The 12,872-nt window shown below is 38.1% G+C and overlaps 1 protein-coding gene across 3 annotated transcripts in view; it reads right to left on the reverse strand.

Moving 5' to 3' along the window:
• The window catches only part of LOC109704408 (haloalkane dehalogenase), a 33,807-nt gene continuing 21,972 nt past the window's right edge, over window positions 1,038-12,872 (reverse strand). For 2 of the 3 annotated variants that reach the window (XM_020225148.1, XM_020225158.1), the window contains 5 exons: window positions 8,216-8,286; window positions 7,223-7,298; window positions 1,702-1,845; window positions 1,474-1,562; window positions 1,038-1,332 (listed from right to left, as the gene is read on the reverse strand). In XM_020225148.1, coding sequence (XP_020080737.1) covers window positions 1,523-1,562; window positions 1,702-1,845; window positions 7,223-7,298; window positions 8,216-8,286 — 331 coding nt within the window. In that variant the 3' untranslated portion in view covers window positions 1,038-1,332; window positions 1,474-1,522. Of the gene's footprint in view, window positions 1,333-1,473; window positions 1,563-1,701; window positions 1,846-7,222; window positions 7,299-8,215; window positions 8,287-12,872 lie in introns of those variants that run through there. The other variant, XR_002214372.1, reaches the window with a different exon arrangement.

A 12,872-nucleotide genomic window follows, 5' to 3' on the forward strand; every position in this document is an offset into this window, starting at 1 on the left:
CAGGGGAGTAGAGAGAGCAGGGGCGGCCTCCATGTAGCGGGGACCCACAGCCCCTTGCGCGTTCGCAGCGCGGGCGCTGCGCGCGCGAGAGAGAGAGAGAGAGAATGAGCCGGGGGAAGGGGGCCTTGGCGGTGGGGAGGGAGAGAAGGGGAGGACGCAGAGTGCGAGAGAGAGCCGGGAGGTGGCGGGGGGGGGGTTCCCGATTCTTTCTAAAGAGAGAGAGAGACGCAGAGAGAAAGGCAGAGGATTTGGGCTCTCCGACAACTGTGGGTGATCGCCGGCAGTCGGGGAGGTGGTGGCGCAGATGGAGGAAATTAAGCTCCTGTCGCGGCTAGGGTTCATAAGGGAGAGGAGTTGAGGTTTAGGGTTAGGTTGATCCAAAAAAAACTTAGGTACGTGCACCTATGAAAAAGGCTTGTAAGTTTGCAAAACAGTCCACAATTCGCTTATTATTTCATCCACAGTCCCTTGCAGCGTGTGTAAAACACGCATACACCCCTCCATCCGTGATTTCACACTGATCCATACATGAAATACTAAAACTTTTCCAATGTTACAATACTTCGTAATTGGCCACTTCCCATGTTTCACGCATTTTCACGCAATCAGCTCACCCGATTTGAAAATGGACTGGGCTAGCATTTCCGGCACTACCGGACCCTTAAATCTGCGTTTTTATTTCATCAAAAACGGTCTCCGATTGCTAGAATTTCATTCCTCTTTCCGCCTCAACCTACACACGCGCGCACACTCTTAGGGATTGAAAATTTGAAATTCCGAATTTGAATGTTATTCAAATTTCAGACTTCAGAATCCTAGATATTACATTACAATTAATTGATAAAATATTGAATAATTACATAGTATTTTGCACAAATTCTTCCAATCTTTTGCTCTATTCCAAACTTTTTGACCGAATTTAGTCCCAAATGTGGAAGTTGTGACTTGTTTCTAATTATGCACTGCATAAAATAGGAAAAATAAACGTGAGTGAAATCAATCCTTCCCACGTTCCTAAAAGCAAAATTACATGCAACTAAACCCGAAGCCATTTCATTCCATGCATAAGAATTCAACTCTAACAAAGGAATTCTCAGAATAATCTCATATTATTTAGCAAAAAATTCTTCAAAAAGCAATAAATATGCATCTGCATTAATATATTCACATACATCCAGAGGAAACAGAACTTAAAAGGAATTTCAAGTCTTAATTTAAAGAAAATATATAGAGAAGCCCCGTCTTAAAGCTGGAAAATGGTACGGTGATCTCATTGCAGCTTAAGTTCCAAGCCATCATGATTCTGCTCACCTTTCTTACATCTATGAATTCCTGGAAACACAAACATTAGAAGTTAGAATACCAAGAAATGTTCAAATTGAAAGAACGAGAATTAGAACAAAAGTTAGTAGGTAGATGTTGTACTTGCGTACAAAATTAAATTTGGCTAACTTGAGCTACAGCTAAGAGAACCTGATCTGTTTACAGAATACTTGGGCCAGCCACTCTCGACAGCTTGAGTCTACAGAAACGCTCTTAGAGCTTCAACAACCTTCTCGGGCCTGATTTATATAAGATGATCAGGAAAGTGAGAAAGTCAAGAATAATTGGAACAAGTGAGAAAAACAAATATTATGGTTAAAAACAGAAAGGTAAGTGTATGTATTGTCAAAGAGGATTGTGCTAATAATCTCTAGTTACCAGTCCTCTTGAGGCATGTGACCAGCTCCTTCTATGGTCTTGAGTTTTATAGCACCAGGATTGCCCTTTTGAAACTCCTCGGCTTCTGAAAGGGGCAAGTACTTATCTGATACTCCCCATGCAATTAAAATTGGTTTACCCCAGCTGCAGTAAAAGGATATGAAATTTATATTGTAAAACAAGTAGGATACCAAAAGTCTTGGATTATCGATGAATGCTTAAAAATGAAAAATATTCTTATTTTCTAAACTCATATTTTAACCAATTAATTAGGGTACTGAGGTTTTTGCTGTCTGGATGATGTACACGAACTGAAAATCTTCTCATTTATGACTCACACGAGTAAGTTTCAAAAAACGGTTCACAAAGATTACTCACAAGAATAACTTTGTTTTCTCCCTTTAATCTCATCCAACTGAAAATTTTGGCTATTCACTAGGTTGTTTACGGTTTATAGACGAACAGAATCCTTCTGTTGTTTATCCATTCATTTCTGCTGATGCTATAAATACAGAATCTAGTAATGAACCTATAGATGTGGGCAGGGCACAATTAGTCCATTACAAACAGTAAAACACCTATTGGCATAATACATGGCACCACATAAAAATTCACAATGAGCGGCATGACCAATCTATGAGAAGTGAGAACAAGCGTTAATATTCCACCGCTGTCATTGAAAGCACAGTTCCCCTAGGTTCTTATTTTTTAGCCGAACCATCTAGGGGCCGCTATAAATGACTCCAAGCATTCACTATTTCATTGTAATAAACGAAAAGAGTACAGTTTCAAGAGTAACAAGTTCGAATAACTCCAGCTAATGTAATCCTTAATTCTTTTGAATTACCAGAATGAAATTGTGATTATTATCTTGATTATGCTGTGTGGGGGCCCCAGCCAACCTTGAGCAACCACAACAAGGAATTCAAGAAACTATTGGTAAGTCTCTAATAACCATCTCTTCCCTCTTGGTTTCCCTACTCTCCAATTTTTCTGCCCACCCCATATTTTTCAAAACTTTTATGCCTCTTTGGTGATTAAAGTGTAACGTCCAACTCTAATTAAATTGTAGGGTAAACTTCAAATACCACCCCTGTGGTTTCGTGCTTTCTCATTTTAGTATTCTATAGTTTAAAATGTATCATTTTAGACTCTCGTAGTTTCATTTTTCTCTTTCTATCAGTACCGCCAATAACTTCCGTTAAATCATACACAAAAAACTTCAAATACTCCACCTATCGTTTATCGAATATTTACTTTAGTATCCTATTGTTTACTGAATTTTCATTTTAGTACCTGTGGTTTTAACTTTGTTACTGATTTAACGGAAAAATTAATATAGGAAATAACGGAAAGAGAAAAATAAAACCACATGGTACTAAAGTGATACATTTTAAATCATAGGATACTAAAGTGAAAAAGTGTGAAACCATAGGGGTGGTATTTGAAGTTTTTCCTAAATTGTACATTGATGATAAAGTCAGATTATAGTAGGTCGGAGTTAAATGTTGTCTATGACTATTCATAGCTGTATATATCTTTAGAAATTTTGAATTTTTTCAGGTGATAGTCGTGATTATTCTAACGTTGTGTTTCACAACATTGACATGATTTTTGGAAGTTCTTCATCTGATTTTTTTAACTGTAACAGGCAAACTAGAAAGTTAGATCCTCAGTCAGTTGCATATTATTGAATAAAATATGTGAATTCCTCACCACTGCTGCTCTAGAGGCTTTTCTGATATTTGATATATGAGAATTGATATAGTCCACACTCTGGGTACACTGGGGGTGGGTACTCTAGTGCTCTCGATCCTCCAGATGGTAGGGGGTATTAACTAATTATTGCTGTAGATCCTCCAGAGGGCGTAAGATATTTAGATACAGGATACACAACAAAGTGTGATGTACTGAGGGTTCTCTTGATAACAAACCATCAGTATTATAAAACTTTTGAACAAACATGAAACATCCATAGCCAAATTTCAGTTTTGTTAAAACTTGCATATCAGGACTACCTACTAGTAGTGTCCACTGTAATTTTGAAGCCGCTCTAGTTTCTCTAGTAGTACATATGCCTAAAATCCTCTATGATTTTGACTTGAGCATTTGAGGGGATTTAGTATTCTTGAGCATTTGAGGAACTCTAGCTTTGATAATTGTTCCTCAAGCTTTGTTAATTCTGAAATGCAATTGATCTTACAGTAGCATCCTATTAGATGTTGATTATTCCTTTTATCGCTCTTTATTACTTTCTTTCTACTATTGATGCCTCAATTTGACCAAGTGGTGTAGAGCACCCCTCTCGGCGATTGTACCCGCTAGGAACTACTTTTACTACTTCTCACGCCCGTTGTTGTTGTTCTTTTCAGAGCCTTTTTCTTCCGTGGCAGACCGAGGAAAGGGGGTATCGCACCGTGGATAGCTCTCCACCTGATTTTTGGTGTATGTTAGAGGTGGAACCCTATGTACTAGAAATTATATTTTAGGGATTGGTATGCTAGACATGTTGGTTATGTGACGTGATTCGGCTAGCTGTTGAACTTTATTTTGGTTATGAAAGATGTATTGGGATAGTTATGTTGTTGCTTTAGATAGCCAACTTGTCTTATATACACTTGTGGCATATAAGTTGAATGTATTGGTTGTTTAGTTGTCACTTTATGTGTACGTGGGTGCCTTGTACATGCAATGGATCTGTGCACATGCCCATGGGTGCTTCTGCTGAAGCCCGAGGCATGACACGAACATGAGCTAGCTCACGAACAGTGATCTGGATTGCCAACCCTAGTTTCTTGCAAATATCATACTGGATCAATTCCATGCATTTGTTGCCACTTCTACATTTGATAAAAAGCTTTAAAAGTTGCCACTTCTGCCGATACAAGAACGTCTTAAAAAGTTTCACTCAAAAAGCATGGCTTGTCTGCGAACACCAAACTAATTGATCAATTCAAATAATCCTATGAGAATAAATCAATATAATGCATGAAAGGATAGAATATGATTGTTGTCCCCGATGTGGCCCCTCACTGATCATAGGTTGCCACATGACAGTGGATGCTTCACGAGTTATCGGTCATTGAGTTCTTAGATTGACGTTGACGAGGCAAGGTGCCCTTGGACACGTGTAAGAGACAGGATATGGAAAGAAATGAAATGCTCCTACCAAGGAGAGCGATACAAATTCAGAACCAAAGCGATCATAAGATATGATGGCTATGATGCATGGTATGGTTTCTCGGTATAGGCTATAGAATTATTCTAGTTATTTTTGTGTTCACCTTGATTCAGCTTATTGTTCGTATACTTGTCTCCAAATGATCATCTCATACTATTTACAGTTCTATGCTGTTTGCTCCATATGTAGTTCTTAGTCTTACTGCGCTATCAACCATAGTTCATAGTTCTTTACAACTTAGCTTGAGTCTAATATGCATACCCACTAAGTTATCTTCGTGATTGCTCACACCTGTTGTTTACACTATCATTCAATTCCACAGTTCGGAAGTGGTGTGACGAGGCGAGGCATGGACGAATTAGATATTGCTCACTTAACATTTATACACAAAGGAGAAAATTTTGGAACACTCATAGAATGGGCACTAAATCATCAAATCATGTTCATTAATGAAAGTTGGTTTTGGCTCACCTACTTCTCATAACAGATGAAACTATGCAGGCTTTTCGCTCGACATCTGATGTCGTGCACGTACAAGGGGTCTTCCTCTTGTGCATAAGGCAGGTCTAGCACGTCACCGCCTATGCTTTAGGATTCCCGAGCATAACATAAAGTGGGTGTTTGACCTAGCGATCATAAAAGTGATTTTGGGCCCAAAAGTGATTTTCGGCTCAATAGCTAGTTTGGCAAGTTTGTTTTCAAAATCCGAATCTGATTTTGAGAATTATTTTTCTGATTTTTGATGACCAAAATCAAAAGCAGCTAAAACCTGCTTCTTAAAATCTAATTCTGATTTTGGACCCAATCTTCAAACTTTTATTTTGATTTAGATTCAAATTTTAAATTTAAGTTCAAATTTTAATTTCAAAATTTAAATTTATATTTGAATTTTTAAATTTTAAATTTTAACTTTCAAATTTCAAATTTCAAAATTTAACATTTAGATATTAAATTTCAATTTTAAATTTCAACTCTCAAATTTTAAAATTTAAAGTTCAAAATTTTAAATTTTAAATTTTAAATTTTAAATTTAAGATAAAATTTACAATTTGAAAATTTAAAATTTATAAGTTCAAATTTAAAATTATATTTTTTATTTTCAAATTACAAATTTCAAATTTTTAATTTTTAATTTTTTAATTTATTTTTAGTTTTAATTTTAATTTTAAATTTTAAATTGTTAGTTTTAAATTTTTTATCTTCAAATTTTAAATTTAAATTTTCAGATGTTAAATTTTAAATTTCAATTTTCCAATTTAGATTTTATATGTGAAATTGAAAATTTAAATTTAGATTTTAAATTAAAATATCAAAAATTTAAGTTTTTGGGAAATTTAAAATTTAAAATTTTAATTTAAATTCAAATTTTAAATTTTTTAAAATAAAATCTAGTAAAAAAATTATTATATGCTAACATCAAAAAAATTTTGCCAAACAGCTTTACAAAATCACTTCAGAAAAATCGTTTTTTGTCTAAATTCAACCAAACACTCTACGGCTTTTAACCAAAATCAATTCTCCAAACAAAAATCAATTCTGCAGAAACCACTTTTCCATAATGTAGGCCAAACGGGCCCAGAGACAACTTTTTATTAGTGTGAGACTCTCATTCAACCATTATAATTGAATGTGCTAAACTAATTATTGTTCTTGGATGCAATGCCATTAGTACTTTAACCTTCGTAAATTTGCTCGGGTATTTTCAATTTTCATTAAAGTCCTTAAGCAGTCTGCATGGATGCTTACACAATGCAAATGACTGTCTAACCATCTAGACAATGTTGCACCCATCCCTAGAGAAAGATTATTCTTATTGTACAATTATGAGGTCCTGTTCACCTCCATTTATGATCTATTTGCAGGTATTTGTCTTCATAGGCGGACCATATTGGACATGCTCACATCTTAATTGATATGGGCTACCCTAGAGGGAGCCCAATTGTGTGTAGTTTTCAAATAGACAGATACCTTCCTACTAAATACTACAAGGGCAATCTGGGAAACGAAGTTTAAAAGCTGACATTGTACCTGCTATAGACATCGCAAAATAGACGAACTCGAGAAATAAACAAACATGCAAACAAATAACACATCAAAAACACAATGTCACATTTCAACTTCTCGTCCAACAAGAAAAAGACTAGGAAAGTTCTTCTCTGCTATTTGTTGTTTGACGAATTTAGTTTAGCAAAATTAAACAAAGCTCACTGTTAGTTAGCTTTATGATATAATAAGGGTGAATTAGTTAGCAATCGAAATCTTTCTTGTATAATAATGGAACTTCAATATTTCCTACTGAATTTGCATATCAAGGCTACAAAAGAAGATAAATCGATTTACCTAGAAGATGAAAATCCAGCTGTTATTCGACTTAATACATCTTTAAAGTTGGCTTTCCTTGCAGCTTCAAGCAATGCTGTAGTCACAAAGAAACAACTAAACATAACGAATAGAAAAAAACTATTGCACTTGAACGGAGTCTCAGGACAAGGCCAATGATTATAAGCATGGGCTGCACACACCGTGTCAGTCATCATTTGGAGATAAGAATTTTTGTGGCCAACAGCACTGCCCAAAAAAATTATTTTTGCTAAGCTGTTTTACTCTATTGTCATACATTTTTTAGGGAACAGTCTCAGGACAAGGCCGTTAAATTTAGGGAACACTTAATACCGCTGATTTCTTGTACCCTTTAGTTCATTAAACCCATTAGTGTCAGTAAAACTCAATGAAGGAATAAGAAAATATGGGTTGATATTCCAGACCTACTCATTATAAATGGATTCTGGCTGTTGCATGATAAAATTTAATCAACCATGATAGCCACACTTGAGGATTCAAATGAGTTGTTCTGGATCTAAGGGCATTGTAAACCATTCTTTTCTAAGCTTTATATCTTTGATAAGCTTGAACAGCAAGAAATGCTAGCTAAATCTTAGTCATGATCCGCCAACCGCTCATGACAACTTCGTAGCAACATATTCCTATATCTTATTCCCAAACATCATATAGTTTCAACAAAGCATCCTCAGCTTGAGGGGATGAGGCATATTATCATGATATATGCTTTTCTTGATTATGTATTATTTCCTGCCTTTCAAGCCTCCAATATTCTTCCATTTAGCAGAAGGATTAATCACCAATTATAGATGGAATTATTTTCCTTTTTCCACCTGAACATTTATTACACGAAGGCATATATTCTCTTGATGAAATCAAGCGGCGATCATCCAACATTATTGTAGAAATTTGGGATACTTGCAACAGTATATAAATTTAAATGCACAAAAGCTGGCACAAAATATTGGAAAAAAAAAGGGGTTAGAGACAAACCAAATCCAGGTCCGCTGCTTGCTAGATATGGCAATCTATAAACATCAGCCTTCTCCAATTTCAATACATATCTATCAAGAAATAATGCGGAAAATATGAGTGGTCATCAAAAGATAGCTATTGCAAGAACCATTTTCAAGTCAAATCGGAAAAAAAATTTAACTACAAAAATATCAGCATAGATAAGAGATGGATAACTATTTCATATTCCGTAGTGAGTGTAAGACATTCTATTATGCTCTTTTAGCTTGTCATAGAACTGCAACATAGGAAGTACAGCATGCCGGTAAGGCTAATAATGCACAAGAAACAGCTGTACAACGTAACTGACATTAACAAACTCACAGTAGTTAAGATATATAGAATGTTATTGTTTTGTCTTTTGATACCGTACAGTAAGTAATTGAAACTTTATCTCTCTTAGAGTTTTATACAGTTGCCATTACAAGCAGATAATTCTAGGATAGTTCAATAACTGTATTGATTTTCAAACTCTGATCATCACAAATATCCATTATGAGTTGATAGAGAAAATTTTCTCTCTCTATAAGACATGACATTTGTAGATGAAAACCTACAATCCAGTTCTTAAAGACGTGCTTCTTTTAAATGTTTGTGTGAGGACTGAAATTTTTATAGTGTAATTTGATGCTTTTCAGTGGTGTTGTACAAGTATTTTAATTTTTGAAATTATCAGTTTAATTTAGGGGAAAAAACAAGTTTTTAATAAGGGTGTTTATTGACTAGTACTATTCACTTAAGTGAATAGTAACCTGTGTTTTATCTTAAGGCATCGCCTTGAGGATGGCTTCGGACGTGAATCGGACTCTGTTTCGGATGAACCAATAGGTTGTTTTCGATGGTCCAGCTATGCCAAAGATGATGGCACTGTCCGATTTTACGTTCGATGCACAGCTTTTGAGAAAATCTGCTTTTATCGCATATTGGCCTTTTACTACTTGATGTTTTTGCTTTTTAGAATTCTCCGGTGCTTCGTTTTGCATGAAAATTTATGGGATGGTCCCAGTAGGCCTTTTCCACGCAGTTGTGAGTTTTTAGTATGAAACTCTAAAGTTGGACGGCTAAATTGCTATTTTTGCAAATTGTAAAAATAGAGCACTTTATGAAGGGGTTATCATTTTATGTGAGAAATTTTACAGTTTTGGCGAACAGAAAATTTCATACAAAAATAGACTCGAGGACGAACATGTGGATGAATTTTTACAAGATTCGGGGACTTTTATGCAAGTTGGCACATGGATTAATCGAGCGAGAATTTTTGGTCCGAGGGACCTTTTTGTAAGTGACGGGGTAAAATAAAAATTTAATCGCGCAGGACTTCGTGATGTGGTGCTAAGCTGAGGTTGTTGCATGCTGTTCGCAGCCTGGGTGTAGAGTGTAAAGGTTTAAGGGACTTAGGTGGAATTTCTCATGGTATACGTGTATAGATATATATATTTATATGTATATGTTTTATAGGTATAAATATACACCCCCACACACATACATGACCATGGAAACCCCTGACCCTAGTTTTTCCCAGCTGTCGCCCCCCCATGGTCGCCGCCGGTGCGCCGCCCGCCGCCGGTGCTCCTCCCGACTGCCAGAGAAAGGCTCTCCCTCTGCATCTCTCTCTTTCTCTCTCTCTCATTTTTTTATTCTTGGACTCTCTCGCTCTTGGATCTGGCCGCAACCACCCGCCATTGAGGGAGGAGTCCGACGATCCCTCCTGAGCCAGACCGCCGCCCCATGCCCCAGAGCTCGGCCGCTTGCTAAGCCCAAGCTCAAACCCGAGGGGAGGGAGCTTCACGACTGTCGCCGCCACCGCACTATTGTCGCCGGCCATCGCCCCGGGAGGGCCTCCTCCTGTCAAGGCCCACCCATGGTGGTCGGCACAGGCCACCCTAGGCCATACGGGGGCTGAAGGAGGTGCTATCCCTACTGCCTTGGTTTGGACTCAAGCTGAGGGCTTTTCGTGGCCGCCTCCACTGTTCTGACAGATTGGGCTGTCGGCGACCTTCCAACAGGTGAGCACGGCATTGTGGGGCACTTGTTCATCGCCGTGGTCACCTCTGTTAAGGTTGGATCGGTCCCTACTTATGGATTAGTCTGCATCGCTCTCGGAGACCATCTTTAGCAGGAGTTCAAGTAGCTATAACTTCTTCCACGATGCTCGGAATCACTCTGGACAGCGAGCACTATTTCGGGACCTCGAAATCTTTCAGATGATACCTTGGTTAGGTTTCCAAAGTCGCAGATTCAGCGATAAATTCCTAAACAATGTATTAATGTATGTTTTTATCACACGCCGGGTGTTCGGCATAATGCCGCAATGGCACTTGTTGTGTCATGGCTGTCCCAAATAGTGTGGTACAAGTCTAGGATGTTCGAACTTGTTGTTTGAGGCTTGGGAAATCCCTAAATTGGATTTTGTGGCAATCGGCACACGAAAGGGTGATTTAAGTGCATTTTGTGTGCGTTTTCGGCTCCGTATTCACAGAGCAGGTTCAGCTGATGGTTGCAACAGTAGGGTAGCCTAGTTGGCTGGCTGGGATATCGCTGGTGCGAAGCTCGGACCAACGATGGGGCCAAGGTGGGTTCCGGACCAAAAAGATGATTTCTAGGAACCCAGTACGGTGGATTTTGGAGATTTCGCATCCGGATCGCACCACTTAGCATGCGGCTGTCCCGGCACCCAAAAGTGAGTGTTTTGGGACAGTGAGGATGGTCGAATGACTTTTGGAGTGCTTCAGAACACTTCAAGACTAATCCGGACACCAAAATGCCAAAATCGAGCGGTTTCGGGCGCGATTTCTTGTCACGCAGGCCATTGCTGTTTGCAACGATGTTGTAGCCTTATTGCTGGTTGTTGATTGAGGTTTGGCACCTCTGGTAGCAGCGTGCAGGCTGCGGGTGGTCCCGGTGCCGAAATGGGCATCCCAGGGGCCAAATCGGTGATTTATAGGATCTTGGTTTTTCGTTTCGGCGCACTACTTGTGCGGCTGCCCCAATAGCATTAAAATAATGTGTTGGGACAGCGGGAGAGGTAGGATAAGTGTGGGGCTCAATTCGGGACACCTCATGGGTTGGGATGACATTCCAACGAGTCGGTACGACAATCGAGCGATTTTTCGGTAATTCAAGGGGGCGAGCAGGACGTGGCTTAGCCTGAGGCCTTTAGACTAATATGGCTGTTGATTTAGTTGTTAGTGTTATTCATCCATTTGACGCATTGGTGTATCCTGTTATTCTTGACAGTAGCAGATAGTTATGCATTAAGTAGTAGTTGTAGTTCTTTTCCAGTCATTATCGCTACTGTTCCAGTACATCTGTTGATTATGCTTGTTGTCGATTTCTACTTTATCGTGCAGTAGCGGTTACATTCATATTTATTGCTAGTTGTTATTGCATTGCTACTGTACCTAATTTATCTGTTCATTACTGTTGTTTATCTCTTCCATCTACTGGTGAGTGCAGCTTGCCTTCGTCGGCTTGCAGTACTCACTGGAAGGGAGAGAGACATGTTTACATGTTCTCACCCCCCACCATTTTTCAAGTGACATAGGCGATGAGCATTGGGATGGTGCGTAAGGACAATACTAGCTAGCGTGTTCCAGACCTATCCATTGTTGATGTTCATTGTCATTCTATTGGATTAGTTTAATTCTTTACCTATTAACATTTAGATAATAATGGATGTATATGAATTATCATTATCATATGATCATTATTGTTTGTGTTGTATGGTTGTATATATGGTTGACTTTGTATTATGGTGCTACGTCGTGCATGTACAAGGGAGACTCTATCCATTCGTATAAGAGATTTTTTGTCCATGTGGCGGGTCTGTGTGCGTCCACGGGGTGTTCTAAAAGGTGTTTAAAAAAAAAATTACACATTTTTCGCTAGTTTTCCTAAAAAGGATTTTCCAATAGAACCCCGGGCCGTGACATTTAGTTAAGTAGGTATTAAAAATGATGATCTCATATACAAAAGTAAAAATGCGTGATTCAACTGCCTCATTATATGTCAAGATTACCCTATATTCGAACCAAACCAAGCTATGTAGCCTCTTTTCTTTTAGGAATTTGATCCGACAAACTCTTCCACCAGCATCTTATTGCCATCCTCATTCTCTAAGGAATCAGTTTAATTCCATGCTTTTAGCTTCATTTCTAAAATTTATTGTTGATGTGCTACATTATATTTTTTTTTTCTGATCTGCACATTTAATTATTTTATCACATATGAAATTAATGTCAAGACAAAAGAAAAAAAATCCTAACTCATTGAAATACCAAAGAGAATTGAAAAAGAAAGAAGAAAACAATGCACACAAGCAATTTACATGATTCGGCCACTAGCCAAAGTCCATGGGCGAAGGCAAAGTGAAGCCTCTATAATTGTTGAAAGTTGAGTACAAAAGGATGACTCTCTCAGAAAACCTTACTCCCAAAATATACCTAAATCTCTCGCTAATGTCATACCCCGGGGCCGCTTTAGAAACCAGAGCTTGCAAGAAACGTGCCTTTTTTTAAAAATTGCCTGGCCCACGTGGTGTACAGACCCGCCACAAATACAAATCTCTCTGCCCACACAGACAGAGTCTCTTTTGTATTTGTACAGCGTACCGATCAAACAACATCAACAGGATCAC

This window comes from Ananas comosus, linkage group 2 (genome assembly GCF_001540865.1).
Source record: "Ananas comosus cultivar F153 linkage group 2, ASM154086v1, whole genome shotgun sequence".
Classification (NCBI taxonomy): Eukaryota; Viridiplantae; Streptophyta; class Magnoliopsida; order Poales; family Bromeliaceae; genus Ananas; species Ananas comosus.